Consider the following 26,414-nt stretch of genomic DNA (forward strand, 5'->3'; position numbering starts at 1 on the left):
AAAATGATACAGATTATTTCCTGGTTTTAATGGATTAATAATGGACATTGCTGTGAAACATCTCCATAGAAAACTCCCTCACATGGATCTCGTTATGTGGAGCTGACTATCATCACCTGGATCTCCAATATACAGTATGAAGATCACAACACTGACCTCATCAAACCCTGGATAGCCATACATGGTTTGACATACTGTACTAGATCTGAATATATATGGCGCCGGCCAGCAACTCCACACCTGACCTCACCGACACCAGATTAATAGATTAACTCCTGCTTCTCAACTGTGCCGTATTAAGAAGCTCTGTTGTTTCAGCGCGACCTCGCCCTCAGGGCGTCTTACTGGTATGTATATTTGGCTCGACTATAAAACAACATTTGGTCCATTGTTTCTCCACTATACCAATTGGTATTAAAGGGTGCTGAAGGGCATCTTACTGGTTGTATTATACTGTGTGTTATTGCTGTGTATTGGTGTATTTTTGAATTATTGTTGCATCATTATTGTATTATTTGTTGCTAAATAATTTATGATTTTATTCTTTTCTTTGTATTTTGTGTTGTTAAATGAGGTGAGATTAACCTTATAAACCCCACAGGGTTTTCTAAATCTCACCTCTGCGACCCCTATAATATGTTGTTTCAAATGTGTTGTTTTTAAAAGTGCAAATAACCAAAAATAATAACAACAATGCAGCCAATATCTGATCTGTGTTGCTCGTTACTGCCTGCCGAGACATAAGACTGCAACAGGTGTACCTCCAGTTCTGCCCATGCGTGTTGGCTCCTATACGACACAGACACCTGTTGAGAGCGAAGCCTTTGGTGGTGGTGGTGGTGGTGGTGTGCAGGTGGAGGGAGCCTGCTGCGCGGCGTGCCTCTCTGTGGGTAATTAGGCCCTTGTGAAGTGAGCCTCTCTTCTCTCGTGATGCGACGGTGATGATGAGGCCAGGGTGAGGAGAGGAAGGGGCCAACACAGCAAGTCCTTTGTGGCTTCATGAAGCGAGGGCCCCTGTGCCTGTCAGAGAGAGCAGAGATGATGTTGGACAGTTTGCCTCAGAGGAATGCAACAGAGAGAGAGAGAGAGAGAGAGAGAGAGAGAGGGACACAGACACAGTGCTGCTTGGGTCAAAGCCAGCGTGCACCTCCACTGCTGCTCCACTGAGGCCTTTTTTAAACAGGGACCCACTCGTCACCACCGGTGGTGGAAAAAAAGTACTCACAATTTAAGGTAAAAGAAGTATCAATACTGCAATGTGGAAATACTCTGTTATTCATTCATTGGCACCAAAATGTACTTAATGTACAAAAAGTTAAAGTAGCCGATTCATTGTGCGGAATGTCCCATTTCAAGTTTTCAAATGTATACAAATCTTTTGAAAATATCTAAGCTCAGAGCTTGTAGATCTTGTAGATCGGCTATTTCAAATAGCCAAAATGTATGTTTTCTAATAATATTCAAAATCTACAAAGTAACTAGTAAAGTTGTCAAATAAAAGACTGTAGTGGAGTAAAAGTACAATATTTAGATCCGAGATGTAGTGGAGTAGAAGTAAAAGTATTGGAATTTGGAAATACTCAAGTAGGAAATGTCTCCAAATTGTACTTAAGTACTACTTAAGTAAATGTAGTTACTTTAAACAGGACCCGTCACAGAATCATCTTCTCTCTTGGCTTAACCACGCACGCACACACACGCACGCACACACACACGCGCACGCACGCACGCACGCACGCACACACACAATGGTATAATGCAAAAATGCCTTGTAGATCGTCCATTTTCATTTTTTGAAAAGTTTTTAAACTTTTTGCCATGACCAAAATAGGATTGATTAATACCAATTATTTATTTATTTTTATAACCGATTCAATCAAGGACTTTGATTAACTCCACAGTTCATCAGCCACTAATCTGCGGTGTGTTCTGCAGACAGGACAGAACGTACAAAGTAGATCACGGCATGCTTGAGGCTAAATGTGTTATGACTCCACACATCCTGGACAGAACAGTGTGTGCTGCTACACTCTTTAAAAAGGGTATCTTTGAAAAACAAAGGAAAGGTCCCGCACACTGTCAGACACTTGCCAAAATGTTGCTCTTTATTAGGTCGACGTTTCGGTCGATTAGACCTTCATCAGGACAGACAATGTCCTGATGGGGTATCTTTGTTTTTCAAAGATACCCTTTTTAATGTATGCTCTATAGGCCTACTGTATCTCACAGCCCCCTTTCCACGCCCACTTCCGGTAGATAGTGGTGTCATTTAACATTAGGCATTTACACTTTTTTTCTCTGGAGAATCTAAGTACATTTCCTAATGTTAAAATGTCAAAGACCGATAATAATATGAAGAAAACACAATGGTATAACAACTCAAATAAGTAGAATAAACCTTACCTTTACAAAACGGTAGTTTGTGGCTTGTGAAAATACCTCTTTTAACATGGAAGCCTATGGACCGCAAAAAAAATAACACCACTAGCTCCAAAAGGGGGCGTGGAAAGGGGGCGGGGAAATGCTGTGAGATAGGCCTTTTGCTTAAAAAGGTCTGCTACACTCTTTACCACCACAGGCAGTGCTACTGTATATGACATGACCAAGGAGTTCCTGGGCAAATAAACTCCACCAAAAAAAAAAACAGAAAGAATCTCCACTTTAATAATACCAAATGGTATTGTATTTTATATTGTTTTTATCGTTGATTATTCACCTTTACAACGAGGTATAGCTTAACCCATTTTGACCTGAGATCAGATTCTAAAAATGTCTTCGATTTTTCAAAAATAGCAGACCTACAAGCTCGTAGCGCGCCACTCGGTGGCGCGCTATGAGCTTGTAGATCTGGTATTTTTCAATAGCTAAAGCATAACATAATGCTAACACAAAAAGGGGTTCCCGCCCAAAATGGGTTAAGATCGGGCATTCCTGGAATGAGCAACGCAGCTAACGTGTGGGTTTGCGCCTCCAAAACATTTGCCAAAATGGTTGGTACTATTCACCCTTGTTTTGAGTTGCTTAGCGGATTGGATGAATGCACTCTCCCACAGTAATAAGGAAAAAAACAACACATGTCGGTCATTTTTTTACACTTCATTAATTTTACACTCAGTAGCGTCCAACCTAGCCACATTTTGCTGTGGGATGGCATCCCATTCCTCAACCAGGATTCGTTGCAACGTGGTTCTGTTGGTCACTCCTAGCACGTACAGCACAAGCTGATCCCTATACGTGTTCAATTGGGTTGAGGTCTGGACTCACGGCAGGCCATACCATCCTCACCACTCCCACATTCTGGAGGTACTCTGTGATGAGGTTGGCTCTGTGTGGGCGAGCGTTGTCATCAGTCAGTTTTATAGCCGAGCCAAATATTCATATCATTGTCCTTGACATGGAAAAAGGTTGAGCACCACTGATACAGCAACATACATTTTTCAGAAAACTGTAAAAATCGGCCACAGGTCTTAATGGGTTAAAAGTGGCTTCCTAAGTTCCTATTGTAACATGTCTGAAGCTTACCACACACACACATGTGCACCAGCGTGTGAGTGTGTGTGCGCACGTGTGCGCTACGCATGTGTGCACACATGCAAGCGCACGCACACCCAGAATGAAAGGTTAGAAGGCCCCTGAATTAATGACAGCCCTTTGGTAGCTATAAAAAGCAGCTGGTGGAATATACACATGACTATAAGGCTGTAGTGTGGGTCTTGACAGGTAAGCCTGCACGCACACGCGCACACGCGCACACACACACACACACACACACACACACACACACACACCAGCAGCAGGTGTGCATGCTTTAATCATCTCAGAGAGAGAGAGAGAGAGAGAGAGAGAGAGAGAGAAAAAGAAAGAGAGAGAGAGAAAGAGAGAGAGAGAAAGAGGAAGAAAGTATTCCTAATCTATGGATTTTGGGTTCTTTTGAAAAATGTTTCTTTATTTGACATTTTTTATTTCAATTTGTTGAAAATCTTTTGAAATAATAAATATTTTTTTTTATGTAAGAAATGTAAAAAAGAAAGAAAGAAATGGAGGGTTACTCGCAACCCATAGAAAATGAGTCCATGTCTCACAAATGCGTGCCGTCCCACTGTTTGGGAAACTTCTTTAGATCTGGCAAAGGGTGGGATAGGCTATAGGCGGGATATGCAGTGTATGGGTGGAATCAGTCTCTCGAGACAGACTCAGAATGGGGTGGAATAGGCTAGGTGGAATAGACAGGTAGGATAGACAGGTGGGATAGGCTAGGTGGAATAGACAGGTAGGATATGCTAGGTGGAATAGACAGGTAGGATAGGCTAGGTGGAATAGACAGGTAGGATATAGGCTAGGTGGAATAGACAGGTAGGATAGGCTAGGTGGAATAGACAGGTAGGATAGGCTAGGTGGAATAGACAGGTAGGATAGGCTAGGTGGAATAGACAGGTAGGATAGGATAGGTGGAATAGACAGGTAGGATAGGATAGGTGGAATAGACAGGTAGGATAGGCTAGGTGGAATAGACAGGTAGGATAGGCTAGGTGGAATAGGCTAGGTGGAATAGACAGGTAGGATAGGCTAGGTGGAATAGGCTAGGTGGAATAGACAGGTAGGATAGGCTAGGTGGAATAGACAGGTAGGATAGGCTAGGTGGAATAGACAGGTAGGATAGGCTAGGTGGAATAGGCTAGGTGGAATAGACAGGTAAGATAGGCTAGGTGGAATAGACAGGTAGGATAGGCTAGGTGGAATAGACAGGTAGGATAGGCTAGGTGGAATAGACAGGTAGGATAGGCTAGGTGGAATAGACAGGTAGGATAGGCTAGGTGGAATAGACAGGTAGGATAGGCTAGGTGGAATAGACAGGTAGGATATAGGCTAGGTGGAATAGACAGGTAGGATAGGCTAGGTGGAATAGGCTAGGTGGAATAGGCTAGGTGGAATAGACAGGTAGGATAGGCTAGGTGGAATAGGCTAGGTGGAATAGGCTAGGTGGAATAGACAGGTAGGATAGGCTCAACAATCTTGAAAACAAAGTAATACATTGTGGGTTTGAGCTGACAGGCCCTTCTAAATGTCAATCAAGTCACCTTAATTCAAGTGGCAAATTTTAAATTACATATATTTTTTTAGGGGCATGTAATGTGATCTACCTGCACAGCCCTTGTGATCTACTGGTAGATCGCGATCTACCTTTTGGGCACCCCTGGGCTATAGGCTAGGTGGGATAGACTAGGTAGGATCATAGATATTAAAAAAATAGATGCCTCGTTGGCCGCTGCAGTTCATTGGAGCGATGTGTCTCCATTGAAGGCACAGTAAGTCAAGCGGAAGTACTGAAGGCACTGCTGCGTCGCTGCCCAAGTGACGTCACTCATGCGACTCCTCCATGTCTCTCGCTGCCACTCAAGTGACTACTGGCCAATCACAGCGCGTCTTTTCACTGACTTATCAATTCAATCCAAGGGAAGCTTTATCACCAGAGCCGGAAGAAGCCTCAACCTTTTTATGTCTATGGGTAGGATAGGCTAGGAGGGCTCTGCAGTGTAACATGTGTGTGTGGAACACAACCACCCTAAAGACTAATCATTGTGTATATTCCTGCACTATACCTGCATCCAGTGATCTTGGTACATAGAAATTGATCTATTGAAGATTCTGACTTTCACATGTACATCATTTTTGTTTTGATTGTATTGCTGTATTGTTGTATTGTGCTTTCTGCTTTGGCAATGTAAACGTATGTTTTCTCATGCCAATAAAGCCCTTTGAATTGAATTGAATTGTGTGTGTGGCTGACAGGCTATAGGCGGGCTCTGCTCTGCAGTGTAACATGTGTGTGTGTGTGACTGACAGGCTATAGGCGGGCTCTGCTCTGCAGTGTAACATGTGTGTGTGTGTGACTGACAGGCTATAGGCGGGCTCTGCTCTGCAGTGTACAGTAACATGTGTGCACGGAGGATTAGGGTTGTTTGAGGGGAGATACCAGACGGTGGGGATCACAGTGCTGTTAAATGTATCTGCCAGAGCACAGCAGCCACCCTGGGCCCGACCCAGGGTGGGCCCGACCCACGCTGCTCTGCCAACATTCTTGGAGATCAACACCTAGTCCTCCCCTCAGCCCCAGCAGCACCATCTCCCCTCGACCACCACCACCGCCGCCATGCCTAAGGTTACAACATACCTGATAAGGAGAGCTCAGCGTAGGCTGTGACGTCATCGGCTGCCTCGCCTCCTCTCCACTCCTCCTGGATTTATGGAACATGAGGGAACATCATCACACATCGGTCCGCCCGGCAACGAGACACTCAAAGCACTGTAGGGGTGCGAATACATTTTAATAAACGGTATCGATTGCAGGGGGGTACATTTTTCTTTTTCAGGGCGTCTTTTCATTCATCAACATTTCAGCAATTCGATGCTTTTTTGTGACACTGTTGCATGATGAAGTACTGTAGTATGCTAATAAAGCGGGCTATGTGTTTTATGTGATTGAAAAAGTCGATTCATCCTTAGAAAACAATAGTAGTTAGTAGATAGTTGCAGCCCCCTAACATAATGCCATATGACTGAAAACGGCATGGAAAAATACTGCGGTACTTTTGAATGAATTGTTCCGATTCTTCTTACCTAATGCCTGCCTCCAGAGGCCCTCCTAATCCTTGGCTGGGTCCTCAGTCTCACATGTAGGCAGAGAGCCTTGAAGGCTCTGTCAGCAGCGCCAACCACAGCCAGACACGGATTAACTAAGCAGCCCCGCCTGGGTATACCGAGGCTAAGCAGCCCCTCCTGGGTAGCGAGGCTAAGCAGCCCCTCCTGGGTAACGAGGCTAAAGCAGCCCCGCCTGGGTATACCGAGGCTAAGCAGCCCCTCCTGGATACCGAGGCTAAGCAGCCCCTCCTGGGTAGCGAGGCTAAGCAGCCCCGCCTGGGTAGCGAGGCTAAGCAGCCCCGCTTGGATACCGAGGCTAAGCAGCCCCGCCTGGCTACCGAGGCTAAAGCAGCCCCGCCTGGATACCGAGGCTAAGCAGCCCCTCCTGGGTAGCGAGGCTAAGCAGCCCCGCCTGGGTAGCGAGGCTAAGCAGCCCCGCCTGGATACCGAGGCTAAGCAGCCCCTCCTGGCTACCGAGGCTAAAGCAGCCCCGCCTGGGTACACCGAGGCTAAGCAGCCCCGTCTGGGTAGCGAGGCTAAAGCAGCCCCGCCTGGATACCGAGGCTAAGCAGCCCCTCCTGGGTAGCGAGGCTAAGCAGCCCCGCCTGGGTAGCGAGGCTAAGCAGCCCCGCCTGGATACCGAGGCTAAGCAGCCCCTCCTGGCTACCGAGGCTAAAGCAGCCCCGCCTGGGTACACCGAGGCTAAGCAGCCCCGTCTGGGTAGCGAGGCTAAAGCAGCCCCGCCTGGGTAGCGAGGCTAAAGCAGCCCCGCCTGGATACCGAGGCTAAGCAGCCCCTCCTGGGTAGCGAGGCTAAGCAGCCCCGCCTGGGTAGCGAGGCTCAGCAGCCCCGCCTGGGTATACCGAGGCTAAGCAGCCCCGCCTGGGTACACCGAGGCTAAGCAGCCCCACCTGGGTAGCGAGGCTAAGCAGCCCCGCCTGGGTACAGAGGCTAAGCAGCCCCGCTTGGATACCGAGGCTAAGCAGCCCCGCCTGGGTACACCGAGGCTAAGCAGCCCCTCCTGGGTACCGAGGCTAAGCAGCCCCGCCTGGGTACACCGAGGCTAAGCAGCCCCGCCTGGGTACCGAGGCTAAGCAGCCCCTCCTGGGTAGCGAGGCTAAGCAGCCCCTCCTGGGTAGCGAGGCTAAGCAGCCCCTCCTGGGTATACCGAGGCTAAGCAGCCCCGCCTGGGTAGCGAGGCTAAGCAGCCCCTCCTGGGTAGCGAGGCTAAGCAGCCCCGCCTGGGTACCGAGGCTAAGCAGCCCCGCCTGGGTAGCGAGGCTAAGCAGCCCCGCCTGGGTAGCGAGGCTAAGCAGCCCCGCCTGGGTAGCGAGGCTAAGCAGCCCCGCCTGGGTAGCGAGGCTAAGCAGCCCCGCCTGGGTAGCGAGGCTAAGCAGCCCCTCCTGGGTAGCGAGGCTAAGCAGCCCCTCCTGGGTAGCGAGGCTAAGCAGCCCCTCCTGGGTAGCGAGGCTAAGCAGCCCCTGGCCTCTGCCTCTGGTGGGTTGCCCAGTGCCCATGTTCTGCTGGAGGCCCCTATACCCCATCCAAAAACACACACATTCTGCACATAAACAAACTCACATATATAGATCATTTCTACGCATTCTCAAAATGCGCAATACATGATAGGACCACAATTAAATGGAACCAAGTCCCCAGGACTTTTTTGTGTTATCGTTTTAGCCTAATAAAGTATTCAATCAATCAATCAAATAAATACAACAGCACATTCATACAGATTGTTGATTCATGAGATAACGGCATTTGGTCTATATTTGATATGGTGTAATGGTGGACTCCAACTGGGCGATGTGGATTAAATCAAATCGCCTCAATCGATAATGTGACAATATTGTGGGGATGGCTGCTTTCACAAAACATTTACACTGATATTTTTGGATAAATACTGCAGGCCTAAATCATCAGAAAATACTACTCTACTGAAGTGGGTATAAGGGCAAATAGAACAGCTAGAAGTCTTCAGAAAATGACTTAGTTGGCACCTTTTCTGTTTACTTATATTCTTTATTATTATTTTTTTCATTTTCCCCAAAACATATGAACATTTTATGAAATAAAAAAGTAATTTACACAGGGCAGTATAAGTATATCACCATGCAGAACTAAGGACGGGTTTCGATGAATCTATCATTATTAAAATGGAGTTTGAAGTTATAATGGGTGTGTATAGGAAGGGGGCGTGTCTGATACAAATATCAAATATACAAATACTGAATCGAGCAATTAACTTAAAAACTGTCTTGGGGTGTTCACAAAAGCCTGAGCAGATGGTAAAATTGTAGCCTCGGCCGTAGCCTATAGCCTACCATTTTTTTTAAAAGTGAAATATCCCTAGAATGCTGAAATAGATAATTGATGTTCTTGCATTTAATTGATTACAATAAGTAAATCAAAATAAAATTGAAATCTTGTTCGAAATTACCAAACCTGCCCAGTGCCTGATGATGTCACTGGTGGGCAGGTTTCTAAACTGACCACCACAGCCCTCCTCTGCGACAAGAGCAGTATGAATATGGTTTAAACTTTAAAATGGGTAAAGTAACAATTATACTCCTTTAACTGATAATGCTTTTCTGCCATAGTCCATAGACTATCATGAGATTATGATAGCCATAATCTCAGACGACAGGTTATCCAGTTTAGAGGCCAGAGGCCGCCACTGCCCGCCAGACAATATCGATAATAATATCGAACCATGATTTAATGTCGCCTGCTGCTGCTCTACAAATAGAACTGTCAGAATGCATTACTACAACGGCAATTGACCAACACACTCACATGAGTCACTATGGGGCTACAATCCTTCACTGTAGGTGGTCGAGCTCATTTGGCACTACTAGGCGACGTTTAAAAATAATAACCACTTTACTTTTTGTTCCTGGGCGTCCAAGGCATTTCCTTGTTGAAGACTGTAGTTGCAGTTTGCACACGACACAATTTGCAATGCACCTGTGAATGATGATGAATCTCATACCATCATTGAAGCAGGGTCAGCTAAGGTAATGTTATGTTACCAATTAGATTACCATAATAATACCATCAAAACAGGGATAGGCTATCCCTCCCTACTTCTGTGTATTATTATCATCAGTATCAGATTACAAGAGGGTAGATAGGGGAAGTAAAAAATAAAATAAAATAAAGCTAGTATAAACTAAAGAAATCTACGTGATTTCTATTTGCTCAATGACTGCAACGATTTGTGAAGTTATGAGGACATCTAGTGGTCAAATTGAAAATCCCAAATAAACTCATTCTCTCTCTCTCTCTCTCTCTCTCTCTCTCTCTCTCAGTCTCTCTCTCTCTCTCTCTCTCTCTCTCTCTCCCTCTCTCTCTCTCTCTCTCTCTCTCTCACTCTCTCTCTCTGTGCATTTTCCCTATCAGAAATAAGTGGAATCACTTTAAGTGACATAATACGCTGAATGCAACATGACACTGGCAAGTGGCATCCCAATCTGCTCTTGGGGGAGAAAGGCACCAGGTGCGTGTGTGTGTGTGTGTGCGTGTGTGCGTGCGTGCGTGCGTGCGTGTGTGTGTGTGTGTGTGTGCGTGCGCGTGCGTGTGCGTGCGTGCAAAGGCCCCAGCTGCTGGAAGACACTAAAGCATCAGAAAGCTGTCTGGTTCTCAATGAACCCAATATGTCCACCCTGTGGCCAGAGGCCATGGTGTCAGCATCAGATCTGTATGTCCACCCTGTGGCCAGAGGCCATGGTGTCAGCATCAGATCTGTATGTCCACCCTGTGGCCAGAGGCCATGGTGTCAGCATCAGATGGTTGTCTCACAGGTCGGTAGGCTACACCATTGTTCCCAACCTTTTCAAAAAGCCTGATACATATTGTACACTTTTTTTGCTGGTGACTCCATGGAACCCCTTCAAGGACACCTGGGGTACACAAAGCCAGCAGATGAGTAAGGCTGGGACCGAGGCTAACACAAACCCCACTTAGCTGAAGAAGGTCTACACTGCAAACTTTGTCCTACACAAATAATAATAATAATGGATTTTATTTGTAATGCACTTTACATTCGTTAGAATCTCAAAGTGCTACAGTGAGCAAATGCAGAAGAATAAAAATAAAAACATAAGCATTACACTAAGAAAAGGGAACACATCAATTTAAAACAAAAGGGCATGCTCTAAAAACACTTTGTTAAAAAGGAAAGTCTTAAGTCCTCTCTTAAATGAGTCAACCGACTGTGGTGCTCTCAGGTGGGCGGAGAGGGCGTTCCACAGTCCGGGGGCGGCCGAGCAGAAGGCCCGGTCGCCCATGGTGCGCAGGTTGGTCTTGACGGGTTTGAGGCGGTTTGTGTTTGAGGAGCACATACGTACATGTTGTGTATTATAGGAGGCTTTCAACTCTCAACTGTCAGTAAGAAGTCGTCAAAACAAAACGTCTTTTGTTCAAATGTTGAAGCACTACATATTCTGATATTCTAATAGTATATTGCCCCCCAGGTGGGCTGCACATTTTCAACCAATTAGGGTTGAGTACCCATATATCAGCTTCTATTTTATATTGTTCCAGTTCCAATTTTGTCTGCTCATTTTTGAGGGCCCTCCTATATACAGCTTTTGTCCCCACACCATTGCCATTGACAATGAAAGGAGAAATTAGGTCATAATTATGTCCGTCAAATATGACATAACATAACATTAAATGCCATTGACAATGAAGGGAAAATTTATGTCATATGTAGACGAGCAAATCGGCTAACCAATCACATAAATTCAGTTGTTCATGAGATGATGTATAATGATAAGAGCGCCCCTCACTTCACACAGGTGTGATTTTTGTTTATCCATCCTGTATGAGTTCTCTCTCCTGATGGGATAAAATTGGTTTGACTCTAGTCTACAGCAATGATTACTATCAGACTATAGTTATTTAACACTTACTTGAACAAAGGAACATCACTTACCATACCTTTAATTGTTTTTAAAGCACCTTGAGGTTCATTTTTGTGCTGTACACAAATCAACTTGTCTTTGTCTTGTTTTTCTCTACGATCGCATGCAGTCTCCCTCTTCTCCCAGGATCAGTGTTTGATCCTAGCTGTGCTGACTGGAGGGAAGGTCATTTGACAAAGTAAGGACACACAGAGAGAGAGAGAGAGAGAGAGAGAGAGAGAGAGAGAGAGAGCACAGGAGAGATACTTCAGAGGCATGAGTGGGAGGATATTGAAAATGCAGGCATGAAAAGACACCGCTGGGAGTCTTTGAATCCACCGACAAGAGTTCAAAACCGTCACACCAGAGACTCTTCATTAAGCCTGGCTGCAACTATCGATTATTTGAGTAAATGGTGCAATTGGTGCATGTAGCTGTAGGCTATATAGCGCTTTTATCCAAAGTGCTTTACATAGATTCACTTTACATAGATTCACACACACATTCTCACACCGATGGAGGAAACCATGATGCAAGGGACCAACCTGCACATCGGGAGCAATTAGGGGTTCAGAGTCTTGCAAAGGACACTTTGACACTAACTCATGGGGGAGCCCGGGGAACACAAAAAAGCACAACTGATGATATTTCGAATGTGATCAATCCGTTCGCAAATCTTCTATTAACGGCTAGGTGTGCTGTCATTTTTGGACTCTATGTACCAGTACCACTAGTGGTACCAGTACCAGTGGTTGGGAACCTCAGGGCTACACCATGCACTCAGTCTACTTCTGCTGCCTGAAACATGTTGTTGCTGTTGGCCAGAAACCTCGTATCTCCATAGATATATATAAAATAAAATAAAAAAATGTGACCACACCCACCACCAGTTTCAATTTCAATTGGGCCTTTTGACTCAAAGGCTTTCAGGAAGAAACCAAAAATATGCAGGGAAGACATTATTTGGAATACCGTTATTCTAAACTGGATCGAACTGGGAACATCGCGGTTGCCATCCGGCTATACCGCCCGCTCTACCGGCCACTCTACCCCTGATCCACTGCTGCCCAACCTTGTAGAAAATAATGTCTTTATTTGCTCAATTGTTCAGATTGTTTTTTGAGTGGTGTAAACCACTCCTACAACTGGCTTTGTTAGTGCAGAAAAAATGAGCATGGTTGCTATGTTCACCCTGTTCATCCGGGTGTGTAAACCACTCCTACAACTGGCTTTGTTAGTCTGTGCAGAAAAAATGAGCATGGTTGCTATGTTCACCCTGTTCACCCGGGTGTGATTTCATTACGTCAGACATGATTTCATTACGTCAGACAGGCTATATAAGATCTTACACCACTCAGTTCACACGGGTGTGATTTTTATTACATACCTGAAATAGGGATCAGTATAATCGATCATACTTTCTATTTATGAATCTGTGCTTCTGCCAATGATTTAAACAAGGTACATGTTCATATTTAAATACAATCTTTATTCAAGGTCAAAGACAGGAATAATCCAGTAAACAGTAACACGATCCTTTACAATTCAAGGACGAAGAGTTCACGTTTACAATAGCAAATTATTATTATTTTTTTGGTTCTTGCGTACGGTAGCTACGTACGTAGTTTATCGGCAGCTTTTAGATGTTTAAACTAAATAGCATTTAATTTCAGTGTGAGATAAAAATGGCTATTGATTATGACTTAATTTATACTTCAAATCAAAGTATTTTGATATCATTGATGCAGTGTTGATTTCGTCGACTAAAACCATGACGGAAAATGTTCACCAACTGACTTTTTGCGATACAAACGAAATACAAACTAAGCTATGAGGACTAAAACTATGACTAAATCGGCTGAGATTTCTGTCAACAAATGAAAACTATAGACTAAAATGTTAGGGAGGCTCAGGGACTAGTGGAGAAGGGATCCAGTAGTAGAACTGAATGACAAGTCATTTTATGTTGTTTATGACACACCACACCACCAGTAGAACGAACAACCACAGTGGAGCCTGTGGAGGACACACTTCAGAGCCGTTTGATGAACAAACCATAGAAACACTGACGGCCAAATCAAAACCCATTACTCAACGTTAAACTTGTTTCACGAGCATTATCAATCATCGGTGTGGATAACAGAATTATCATTATTCATTCATCATTTGAGATTCTGTATCTTGCACGCAAAGCCCTGAGGGTGGTGCTATAGAACAGGGGTTCATTTTATGTCTCAAACTATGACCCCAAACTAGTGAAAATAACAGATCTACAAGCACACAACGCAGTGCGAAGCGACACGTCAACTTTAATTTATGGAATTTCTTAAGATTTTTCTTTTATTTCTTCATGAAATTACTGAAAAAAAAGAAAATCACTGAATTTTGTTTTTAATTAATGAAAAGTTTTGCTTCTTTGTGAATGCTTTTTAAAAATGTTTTGAAAATAATCATAACTAAAAACCAAATGTAGGAAACCAAGAATAAGGGGACCCATAACAATGTGTCTGCGACCCACAAATGGGTCCCGACCCAGTGTTTGGGAACCACCGCTATAGAGGGTATGCGCGTGACATTATCATCATTCTGGGAAGTTATGCGGGAACAGCTACTGAGGGGCAAAAAACTACTTTCTGGCCTTGACAGCCCATATACATCCAAACAGAAAAGTCCTATCTGATTGCATTAAACAAAGTTAAACTATGTTAAACTCACTTTGCCATTCATTGTATGCATACGCATACCCTCTATAGAAGAGCGGCCATGGGGTAAATCAAAAGACTAGATTCCAACCTAGTCATTTTTGCATGAATGTGCATGAATTAGCATGTTTCATGGCATTCCGGGACATCTTGAGATCTCTCGTGAGTCGTGTGCAAGTGATGCATCTTTTAAAAATATTGCTGCAAGTCTATAGGTTAATATTAACGGGACCATTGCAAAGCATCATAATTGAAAACAAAGTTAAAGGAGCATTCAGTGATTTGGGTGATTTGGAAAACCACCCAGTCCGCCCCGGTAACAAAATGTGCACATGCACGCTCTACAGTGGGGGGAAGTGCAACAGGCCAACAGCATGTGCACCAAGGCCCGCCCCAACTTGATCATGATTGGAGGAAGGCCCCACTCATCCTGATTGGATGAAGGTTTTGCCACCCGCCACCAAAACTGAAACTAGGGTTTTTTGACCCCAGGGGCTCACTGGGGACAGGGAGGAACTCCTTATATGGTCAGCACACTCTATAGTAGGGAGGATTATCCAGAAAAAAAGAAAAAATAAGTGATATTTGAAATAAGTCAAATCACTGAATATACCTTTAACCAACTAAGGAACAACTGTTTACTTGAATCTGTAGTTTCGTTGAGCATCAAAATGCTACTTCCACCATGAAGTCATAAGGAATAATAGGCCTATCTCACATAATTTCCCCGCCCCCTTTCCACGCCCCCTTTCGGAGCTAGTGGTGATAGCGTGACGTCACTCCATAGACACTACATATTAACCGAGGTCATTTAAGAAGTCTACAACTTTTGTTTTCTCAAGGTAAGGTTTGTTCTATCTGTTCGAGCTGATTTACCATCTTGTTTGCTTCATAATAATATTGGTCTGTCACATTTTTACATTAGGAAATGTATTCTCCAGAGAAAAAAAAACGTGTAAATGCTAATGTTAAATGACACCACTAGCTACCGGAAGGGGGCGTGGAAAGGGGGCTGTGAGATAGGCCTATTGTTTTCGTGGTATTTGTCACTGTACATTTGCACATTATGTGGAAAGTGTCCTTTGCATTTTACCCATCCTATCTATTAGAAGCAGCGGGGATGTGTCATTAGTATGGCATGGCGCTGGGTGAACAGTTCTGATTACCAGCATGATGCTGCGTTCACACGGGCAGATGCAAAGATACAGCCTACCATTCATTTTCAATGGAAGCCAGCGACATGAAGACGCGAAGAAGATACATCCGGCCGTTTGTAGCTGCTGCAAAAGCTACAGTACATACAAACAGCTACAAAGCTAGATAAAAGTTGAGCTGGTTTCAACTTCAGCTACAAAGATGCAAAGCTACAAATGTGCTGTGTAGCTTTGCATCTTTGTAGCTGAAGTTGAAACCAGCTCAACTTTTATCTAGCTATCTGCCAGTGTGAATGCAGCCTTAGTTCCTGCTCAGTTATGGCTGGCAAAATTATTAACGTTATTGTAAAATGCTTTTTGCAGGAATGAATGAATCAGTGAGTGTAATATGTCGTTACCTTTTCATGATTGAAAAAGCCAATTGGAACACTTGACTGGCAGACTTATCAGAATTTATACATTTATTTTCTCGTATAGTGTCGTAATTCAATATAATGAGATCTACCAATTTGGCACTGAGCACATAACACATAGTTTTCCATAAAGGGGACGGGTTGCTACTGAATTCCCAAAACTGATTGCCTTTTACGGCCTTGGTTAAAACATATCCACTGATATAATTTATTACAAACTGTGACTCAAAGGAGAGGATGTCACATGGATTAAACATTTCTTCTATTCAAATTCCTTCTATATAATAAACTCCTGAGCAACAGTTAGGAATGTACCGCATTAAACAAATGCATCTACGTCTGCCTCCTTTCAAAAGGCATCGTGCAAATGCTCTTTGAATGGACACAAATTTCAAGATAAAGAAGATTCTTCAAGACTTTCTTTTAATGCACTAATCACATTTCAGATATGGACAGTCAGTGCCTTTCATTTTGCAAGCCATACGATCACAACTCCACATGGCGGCAAGAACACAAGCTACAATAAATAACATTTTTTTTTAAATACTGCATGTGTCCAATGTTTGGTGTGGACCCTTTGTACTTGCTACAATGATACTTATTTACTTTTTCACGGACACGACTTTCAAGTTTTAACACTTTTTCAATCAATTCTGTGTTGGCTGTGGGGATTACTGTATCCTGACTGCATGGATTAGCAAGTTTAGATTGCAAACAAGCAACAATAATCGGCATCACTTTAGTTTCAATACTGCTAAGCGTGCCATGCTTTGTAGATTTTCCTCAGCTTTGACTGATTACCAACAATATGCTACATTAGTGACAGGTATGAACAATACAAAAAACGTATACTCGACTCGATACTTGAAAGCAAAACTTGAAAGCATGATCACGTCACACTTGACCGCAGGGCTAGAACTTTATATCACTGGCCTACTGCTTTGCACACAGTTCAGCCATTCTGAAACAGTTTGGAGTAATATTTGTAACTAGCCTAGTGGGCACTTCCAAGCTGGCATATATGTTCTGTTATGGGGTGGGCAGCATATTGGGCACAACTGCAGACTTGAGGTGACTCGTGTCAGTCTTGACCTGGACTTGTACACCATTTTCGTCACCACTAAACCCCTTATCCCTAAACTTCTTTGCCTTTTTTTTACTATTTTGAAAAACATTTTTGAATAGTTCAACTAGCCAATCTACATTGACACATTGTGAGCTTGTAGACTGGCCATTTTAAATATTCAAAAATGTTTTGCAAAATAGTAAAAAAGGCAAAGAAGTTTAGGTATAAAGGGTTTAGCGGTGCCGAAAATGGAGCCCTAAGGCTTAAAAACAGCTCTCTCTGGGTTGCTTCTTCATTGACATTTTTGTGTTGCAAAACAACCATGCACGTTTCATGACAATTTCATTTCCCTCTCAATTCACTATACAGGCTATTGCACACATGTGACTATTCACTTTCAGTCATGCCTAAGGCCTGTGGAATTAGTTTCATAAAAGTGAATGATGTGCTTCAACCTATACAGCTGTAATGCTTTGGATCCTGTCTAGAGCCCCACTGATGCCAAATCTTCGTTTCCAATGTCGATCGCGATTCTTGAGAGTCTGATATTTTGTCAAAAAGACTTTTGAAAATATTTTTACCGGTGATTAAAGTCTTTTATTTTAATTTAAAATTAAAATGCATCATATTGCTTTGTGAATTTGTGGATCTGCGCTTGTTGGAAAATGTTGTCAAAATCTTCACCTATAATGTACCCAAAATAGGTTGAAAGTGGTTACAAAAATGGCTGTATAATTGGCTCCCCTCCCCGCTAGAACACCGACATCACCAAATTTGGAGTGACGCCCCTCTGCACTGTTATTGGTTAGCAAAATACAAGGTTCACTCCCACTCCTATGCCACTTTTCCTTGCTCGTTTGCCCAGGCTTTTTTTCTTTTCTTCTGAAAACAAAACACCTTGAACACCTTGGCTTAGCGAGTTAGGAAACCCTGTTTCTGAAGGAGAAAGATTTGAGTACCAGAAATCACACAGGCTGGGGCAGGCTACTAACTCGCTTAATTCTGCGGTTAAAGGAGCATTCAGTGATTTGGGTGATTTGGAAAACCACCCAGTCCGCCCCGGTAACAAAATGTGCACATGCACGCTCTACAGTGGGGGGAAGTGCAACAGGCCAACAGCATGTGCACCAAGGCCCGCCCCCACTTGATCATGATTGGAGGAAGGCCCCTCTCATCCTGATTGGATGAAGGTTTTGCCACCCGCCACCCAAACTGAAACTAGGGGTTTTTTTTACCCCAGGGGCTCACTGGGGACAGGGAGGAACTCCTTATATGGTCAGCACACTCTATAGTAGGGAGGATTATCCAGAAAAAAATAAAAAACAAGTGATATTTGAATTAAGTCAAATCACTGAATATACCTTTAAGCCGAAGTCCAGTAAACATGTGAATCCGGCTTCAAGTGAACGCGCCACCGGCACATTTAACTCCACAGTGTCCATTTAGAATAATGTCAAACACCTTGTTCATCTTTCTCTACCACTACGACTACTAAAGCATAACTGAGGTATACGGTACGGTAGGCTCAAACTACTACTTTGATATGTAGGCTACTTTCACAAAATAGGTTTTAAATGTTAAATCTATCATATCAAAGATATTACAACAAACGTTACGATAACCTCTTTACAAAAAAATATAGAGTAGTAACATATACTGTAGGGTAAACTATTCTATTCTCAAATATAGTTAAACTAAGACACAAGAGTGTTGCACAGTGACAGGATGCTCTCACAATGTGAAAACTGCTTCATTGTACGAGCGCGTCATTCACCTCAAATGTGTTTTTTTTCCTTCAAGCCGACACAGTTGTACAATGAAGTATACATCTTTTTGATTCCCTGTTTTCCTTCTTTTTCCAGTTTTTTTTTGGTGAGATGCGAAAATACTTTTCGCTGTGCTGTACTTGTACTGTACATTGACAATAAATTGAATCTCATCTCATCTCATTCCTTCTTTTTCCAGTTTGGCATAATTACCGCGCACATACAATCAAATCGGAAAAAAGACTGCAAGTATTGTAAACAGTACAACAAGTACAAAAGCACATGTTTGCAAAGACGGGGCACTGGGGGGGAGGGGTTCCGAAAACACACCGATACAGCAGGCGGTGGAGCAGAGCACACGGTCATACTACTCCTCTTCCATGGACTTCTCGATCTCTTTCAGCCTGCGGACGAACTCCTGAGCCTCCCGGTCTCCGATGCGCGCGTCCAGCAGCCTCATCACTGGCTTCTCTGAAGAGAGAGAGAACAGACATCATGACTGGTTATGTAACATATTGGATTACATACTGTAGATAATAATTGGATTGAATTAAACCGCCTGACTTAGGCCAATTTACCTTACTTACTCCTGACACATTGGATCCCTAGGACAGTTATACTCGTCCTATAAATGAATTACACTGGGTACTCATGACGAGCAGGCTCGTCTTAAGGCGTTTGATATCGCTATAAGATTGCCTCGCTGTTTCATTTCTGGAACCGCTCCGGTTGCTATGCACGGTTGCCAGGGCCCCGCCCGCGCCGTTTTTGTTTCTCCATAGCCACTAGCTTATGTTTTAGCCGCGGCCTTTGCACTTTTTTTGCACTCTTTTCTCTGAAACTACGTCGCTCTCCGTGGTTTTGAACTACTCGCCGATGTTCGGAGGTCATTTCTCCACCACAAGCCAGCATGGCGATGACCACTGTGTCTTATCACTAGGTTTGCTGTGAGTCAGGTGCAGTATGGCCTGTTGGACCGTCTCTTACCACTAGGTTTGCTGTGAGTCAGGTGCAGTATGGCCTGTTGGACCGTCTCTTACCACTAGGTTTGCTGTGAGTCAGGTGCAGTATGGCCTGTTGGACCGTCTCTTACCACTAGGTTTGCTGTGAGTCAGGTGCAGTATGGCCTGTTGGACCGTCTCTTACCATTAGGTTTGCTGTGAGTCAGGTGCAGTATGGCCTGTTGGACCGTCTCTTACCACTAGGTTTGCTGTGAGTCAGGTGCAGTATGGCCTGTTGGACCGTCTCTTACCACTAGGTTTGCTGTGAGTCAGGTGCAGTATGGCCTGTTGGACCGTCTCTTACCACTAGGTTTGCTGTGAGTCAGGTGCAGTATGGCCTGTTGGACCGTCTCTTACCATTAGGTTTGCTGTGAGTCAGGTGCAGTATGGCCTGTTGGACCGTCTCTTACCACTAGGTGTGCTGTGAGTCAGGTGCAGTATGGCCTGTTGGACCGTCTCTTACCACTAGGTGTGCTGTGAGTCAGGTGCAGTATGGCCGGTAGGACCGTCTCTTACCACTAGGTTTGCTGTGAGTCAGGTGCAGTATGGCCTGTTGTACCGTCTCTTACCACTAGGTTTGCTGTGAGTCAGGAGCAGTATGGCCGGTTGGACCGTCTCTTACCACTAGGTTTGCTGTGAGTCAGGTGCAGTATGGCCTGTTGGACCGTCTCTTACCACTAGGTTTGCTGCAGTATGGCCTGTTGGACCGTCTCTTACCACTAGGTTTGCTGCAGTATGGCCGGTTGGACCGTCTCTTACCACTAGGTTTGCTGCAGTATGGCCTGTTGGACCGTCTCTTACCACTAGGTTTGCTGCAGTATGGCCTGTTGGACCGTCTCTTACCACTAGGTCTGCTGTGAGTCAGGTGCAGTATGGCCTGTTGGACCGTCTCTTATCACTAGGTTTGCTGTGAGTCAGGTGCAGTATGGCCGGTTGGACCGTCTCTTACCACTAGGTCTGCTGTGAGTCAGGTGCAGTATGGCCGGTTGGACCGTCTCTTACCACTAGGTTTGCTGCAGTATGGCCGGTTGGACCGTCTCTTACCACTAGGTTTGCTGCAGTATGGCCTGTTGGACCGTCTCTTACCACTAGGTTTGCTGCAGTATGGCCTGTTGGACCGTCTCTTACCACTAGGTTTGCTGCGAGTCAGGTGCAGTATGGCCTGTTGGACCGTCTCTTACCACTAGGTTTGCTGTGAGTCAGGTGCAGTATGGCCTGTTGGACCGTCTCTTACCACTAGGTTTGCTGTGAGTCAGGTGCAGTATGGCCTGTTGGACCGTCTCTTACCACTAGGTTTGCTGTGAGTCAGGTGCAGTATGGCCTGTTGGACCGTCTCTTACCACTAGGTTTGCTGTGAGTCAGGTGCAGTATGGCCGGTTGGACCGTCTCTTACCACTAGGTTTGCTGTGAGTCAGCCAGTCAGGTGCAGTATGGCCGGTTGGACCGTCTCTTACCACTAGGTCTGCTGTGAGTCAGGTGCAGTATGGCCTGTTGGACCGTCTCTTACCACTAGGTGTGCTGTGAGTCAGGTGCAGTATGGCCTGTTGGACCGTCTCTTACCACTAGGTTTGCTGTGAGTCAGGTGCAGTATGGCCGGTAGGACCGTCTCTTACCACTAGGTTTGCTGTGAGTCAGGTGCAGTATGGCCGGTTGGACCGTCTCTTACCACTAGGTTTGCTGTGAGTCAGGTGCAGTATGGCCTGTTGGACCGTCTCTTACCACTAGGTTTGCTGTGAGTCAGGTGCAGTATGGCCTGTTGGACCGTCTCTTACCACTAGGTTTGCTGTGAGTCAGGTGCAGTATGGCAGGTTGGACCGTCTCTTACCACTAGGTTTGCTGTGAGTCAGGTGCAGTATGGCCTGTTGGACCGTCTCTTACCACTAGGTTTGCTGTGAGTCAGGTGCAGTATGGCCGGTTGGACCGTCTCTTACCACTAGGTTTGCTGTGAGTCAGGTGCAGTATGGCCGGTTGGACCGTCTCTTACCACTAGGTTTGCTGTGAGTCAGGTGCAGTATGGCCTGTTGGACCGTCTCTTACCACTAGGTTTGTTGCGAGTCAGGTGCAGTATGGCCGGTTGGACCGTCTTCCCGGCCGCTGAGGCGTTGGGTCTTCCCGGCCAGCAGAAGTCGCTGAGCGGCGCCACGGCTTCACCGGCAAAGTCGTTGGTGGACAACCAGTCGTAGTCCATCACAGTGAAGGTCAGAGAGGCAAACCTGTGTCTGTACTGCTCTGGACTGACATGGCTGCAAATGAACAACAACAACACCAATGAGAATTATACCAGCAGCACACTTTTTTAAACTTTTAAGTGGAATTAATGTATTTATTGTTGATTTTCCAAGTCAGTAAAAAACATTAAGCAATAAAATATTGATGGCCAGCAAAGTGCTGTATGGACAAAATAATATTGAATAATATTTTAAAAAATGTGAAAAGGGTGCCATTTCTTCCCCAGCATTTCACGGCAATCAGATGCATTTTGTTCAAAGCGAACCACTCCTGCAAACTTTAGATGCCAATAGCTAATCAGGGTGGAATACAAAAAAAATCTGAAAGATCCGTCTTGACCAAATGACTATACAGATGTGTACCGATTTGCATGTTGGACGACATTTGTAGGAGTAATATTAAAAATAAAAATAAATAAAAAATGTTTTGCAAAATGGGGATTCCGGTGGCGCTATAAAAAGCAGATGTGGAAAAATGCAGGGCAGAGGTTTTTCCTTGGCCTCTAGGGAGTGTGCGTGCACAGTTTCACATCAATCGTGCCAACGGTGCCAGAGATTAGCTGTCCACAGACAGACAGACAGACAGACAGACAGACAGACGGACAGACGGACGTCCAGGGGGCTTGACGGAGACAATAAGCATGATTACTCACAAGTAAAAGAGTTCGTCAAACACTGGGTGGAGCGTTTTGGGTTTGACTTGGGTACGCTGACTCTTGGCCAAGGGAAACAGGTGGTGAGGACATAGTTCCACGATGACAAAGGGATCACTCAAACCTAGAGAGGACCAGAGACGTTGACGGTGTCATATTACAACTAAGTACTGTTTGCTGATCCATTTGTGAGAAAAACGTATCTTGCATTTCATTTCGGCGAACACACAGTTTACCTTTAGTGGAGCAAGTACTCAACTGTTCTACTTGAGCAATATTAGAAATGTAGAAATACTACACTCGGAGTGTACTTGAGTAATCTTGTGAAAGTGTGATAACTACTGCTTTAGAAGGCATTTGTAGAATCAGCCTCAGGTCTTAACCCATTCTGAACGGGAACATTTCAAGCATTATGTTACACTTTAGCTGTTGAAAAATAGCAGATCTACAAGCTCATAGCGCGGCACTAGGTCTGCTATTTTTGAAAAATCATTAAAATGTGCCTCAAATCTTTGAATATGTATATTCTTTCAGAGTGAACGTTTTTAACTCAAATCTTTGCTTCTGGGGGGGTCCCTGGAACAACACATTGTCAGATGGGGATCGGCGGCCAATTACATATAATCTTTGGGGTCCTTGACATGAAATATTGAGAACCACTGATATAGAAACATGAGGTTTTTTCAGAAAATTTACATGATTTAGAAGAATTTTTTTTAATTTCGACGTCAGGCCTAAATGGGTTAATCAGGGTGAGTGAAAGTATATTACTTGAGTAAATGTACTCAGTTACTTCCAAACACACACAGCGTACCGTTGGCATCGAGGGCAATGATATCGGCCGCATGCAGAATCTCCACGGTCAGTCTCTGCTCCGGCGCGTCGTAGTAGCACTTCACACTGATCCGCCCAAAACGAGTGTGTTTCAGTGTTTTCTGGAACAAGGAAGTTTGTCACTCACTGTCACCAAGAATGACCGTTGCAATCCTTTATCACATGTGCGTCTTCAACAGGGGGTCCTCAGAATTACTACGGGGGGGGGGGGGGACTTAACCACTTGAACCCTATCATCCCTATTCTGAGGGGAACATTATTGAGGGTTTAAAGGAGAATTCCATACTAGAAGGCTTTCTTACCTTTATTTGTAATTGTTACGTCCCCACCAAAGAGGTCCAGGTGTTATTTTGTGCAAAAGCGCATTATTGGCTATTTCCCCTACCATAAGCCCTCAATGAATTGCATTGAATTGTATGGGGCTATGGGTTGTTGTGCTAATTCGCTTATTTCCATCGCTCAAAAATCTAATTGTTTTGTAAATATCCTCTCTTCATAATGTAAATAGTATCTCAAGCGGCACACTTTACTACTATACACTACTATACACTACTATACTTATTTCGATAGAAATAAGCGATTTAGGACAAAAACCCAACCCCCATTGAGGGCTTATGGTAGGGGGAATAGCCAATAATGCACTTTTGCACAAAATAACACCTGGACCTCTTTGGTGGGGACGTAACAACTACAAATAAAGGTAAGAACGCCTTCTAGTATGGAATTCTCCTTTAAGGGTTAACTGTCTGAAAATACATATTAACATGAATGCAACACAACACTACACAACATTGACAGTGCTGTCAAACAAGTCTACGAAGCCATCTATGAATATGTTTAATCTGCAACTGCAATTTTATTTTCTCCAATATATAGAGAGAGAGAGGGGGGGGGGGGGGGGTCCCTGCTTCATCTCTCTCTCTCACCTAAGGGGTCTTTGAAGACCCCTGCTTTATCATCATCAGCAGAAGAGAGCAGAAGAGTGCAGGAGCAGAGCAGTGACCATTCATATTGTAATGAAACATTATAGGCCCTCCTTCCAGCCAGAAGCCAAGGTCATAATGGGAGTATTAGCGTATATGGCTGATCAAATTAAATTGTCAACACAGATCAGCTTCCCACAATTCAATTCCGGCGTGTGAACCACACTTAACCCATTTTGGGCGGAAACCCCTTTTGGTGTTTATAGCATTATGGTATACTTTAGCTATTGAAAAATAGCAGACCTACAAGCTCATAGCGCGGCACCGAGTGCAGCGCTATGAACTTGTAGGTCTGCTATTTTTGAAAAATCGTGAAAATGTGCGTCAAAGAGTTTCAGTTTTTAACTCAAATCTTTGCTTCCTTTTGGGTCCCTGGAACAACATATTTTCAGATGGGGGTCGGCGGCATATTATATAATTGTTGGGGTCCTTGACATGACATATTGAGAACCACTGATACAGAAACATGGGTTTTTTCAGAAAAAAAGACATTTTAAAAAGACATTTTTTAAATTTCGACGTCAGGCCTAAATGGGTTAAACCGCTGGCGTCCTTATTCTTATTCTATATGATGTCTCATCATATCATGTGTGAGGACTATACTGCTTAAGGCATTCGTAGAATCGGCCTGGCATGTTTATGCAATGATGCCAGACATTGGGTTTCTGTTCGTTTCAGTTAAAGGTGTAAAACGCAACTTGCAGAGACGTGAAACTGAGATTGAGATTGCTAAATATTATATAATTGTGCAAAGTTATGTTAATGTGGATCCTCTGTTTCAAAGCACAGGTTAGATTGGAAAAGTCTATAGTCCCTGGAGAAAAAGATTGATTTGTGAACGAAATTCAAACAACATTGTCTCAATTATTCAGGTAGTTTGATATTCATTATAATGACTTTGGAGGGGAGGGGGTAACAGTAACATTATAATGACTTTGGTGGGGAGGGGGTAACATTATAATGACTTTGGAGGGGAGGGGGGGGGGGGTGAACCCAGCAATTATCAGCAGTTCTCAACCTGTCCTGGAACAGAGCCCACCTCGAAGACATTCGCCACTGACCACACGGCGGTCGGATGGATGGGTGGGTGGACCCGGTCGGATGGGTGGGCCAGGCTGTCAATAGAGCATTGCGAGAGGCAGCAGTCTGGCCACCCGAGACTTCTTTCCCTCAAACCTCAAAGAATAATACCGTCCCAATGAAAGCCTTGATGCAGCGTAGTGTGAGTCGCGCCTTTATTGGGAAGGTGTTCCAAATTTCATATCATATCCGCTCCCGACCGGATCATAAACCCAAAAAGGAATGCTGCCCAGGCTAAGAGATCAGAGGAATGCTGCCCAGGCTAAGAGATCAGAGGAGGAGGATTTAAAGGAATGCTGCCCAGGCTAAGAGATCAGAGGAGGATTTAAAGGAATGCTGCCCAGGCTAAGAGATCAGAGGAGGAGGATTTCCTGCCTAGTTGGATGCAACTCACCTGCAGCGAGATCTTCTCCAGATAGTACTGCTCGATTAGCTCAGAAGAGGAACACTTATTCAGCCTGAGCTCCTCATCAAGGACCTAGTAGAACAGAAGGAGTGGCGCGTATGCGTGCGTGCGTGTATGTATGTATGTGTGTGTGTGTGTGTGTGTGTGTGTGTGTGTGTGTGTGTGTGTGTGTGTGTGTGTGTGTGTGTGTGTGTGTGTGTGTGTGTGTGTGTGTGTGTGTGTGTGTGTGTGTGTGTGTGTGTGTGTGTGTGTGTGTGTGAGAGAGAGAGAGAGAGACAGTACAAGTTGAGCTGCACCTTTGAAAACGGTTCTTTGCTTGTCTTTCTCACTGTAGCCTCGATACCCAGGCTTTCATTTCGTCTGCGCGAAAAATGAAAGCCTGGATTTACGCATGGGCTGCACTGGCCTAAACGTGGGAGTCAACCCTTCCGCGTAGGCGTCGCTTCAAATGATGTGACGTCAGGGCTCTGAGCGGTGTGCACCCCTCAAAATAACACCGTGAGGAAATCATTAGCAGTGGAACTTCAAACGAGGCTATGCGAGGAAAATAAGGAGAATGGCTGAAGAACCCACCACACC

At 44.5% G+C, this 26,414-nt stretch overlaps 1 protein-coding gene and 1 long non-coding RNA gene across 3 annotated transcripts in view; both read right to left on the reverse strand.

The window, feature by feature from the left end:
* Positions 1-775: 775 nt before the first annotated feature.
* Positions 776-9,493, reverse strand: LOC306936754. Its single transcript, XR_013791526.1, has 3 exons — positions 9,439-9,493; positions 6,173-6,236; positions 776-1,020 (listed from the first exon to the last, which is right to left on the reverse strand). It is a non-coding gene; the product is annotated as an uncharacterized lncRNA (long non-coding RNA).
* Positions 9,494-18,253: 8,760 nt separating this feature from the next.
* Positions 18,254-26,414, reverse strand: part of baiap3 (BAI1 associated protein 3) — a 100,463-nt gene continuing 92,302 nt past the window's right edge. For both annotated transcript variants that reach the window (XM_079520448.1, XM_079520447.1), the window contains exons 30-34: positions 25,824-25,907; positions 23,347-23,467; positions 22,533-22,656; positions 21,689-21,894; positions 18,254-19,121 (exon numbers count right to left, since the gene is read on the reverse strand). In XM_079520448.1, coding sequence (XP_079376574.1) covers positions 19,018-19,121; positions 21,689-21,894; positions 22,533-22,656; positions 23,347-23,467; positions 25,824-25,907 — 639 coding nt within the window. In that variant the 3' untranslated portion in view covers positions 18,254-19,017. The remainder of the gene's footprint in view (positions 19,122-21,688; positions 21,895-22,532; positions 22,657-23,346; positions 23,468-25,823; positions 25,908-26,414) is intronic.

Source organism: Electrona antarctica (assembly GCF_951216825.1).
Source record: "Electrona antarctica genome assembly, chromosome: 14".
In the NCBI taxonomy this organism is placed as follows: domain Eukaryota; kingdom Metazoa; phylum Chordata; class Actinopteri; order Myctophiformes; family Myctophidae; genus Electrona; species Electrona antarctica.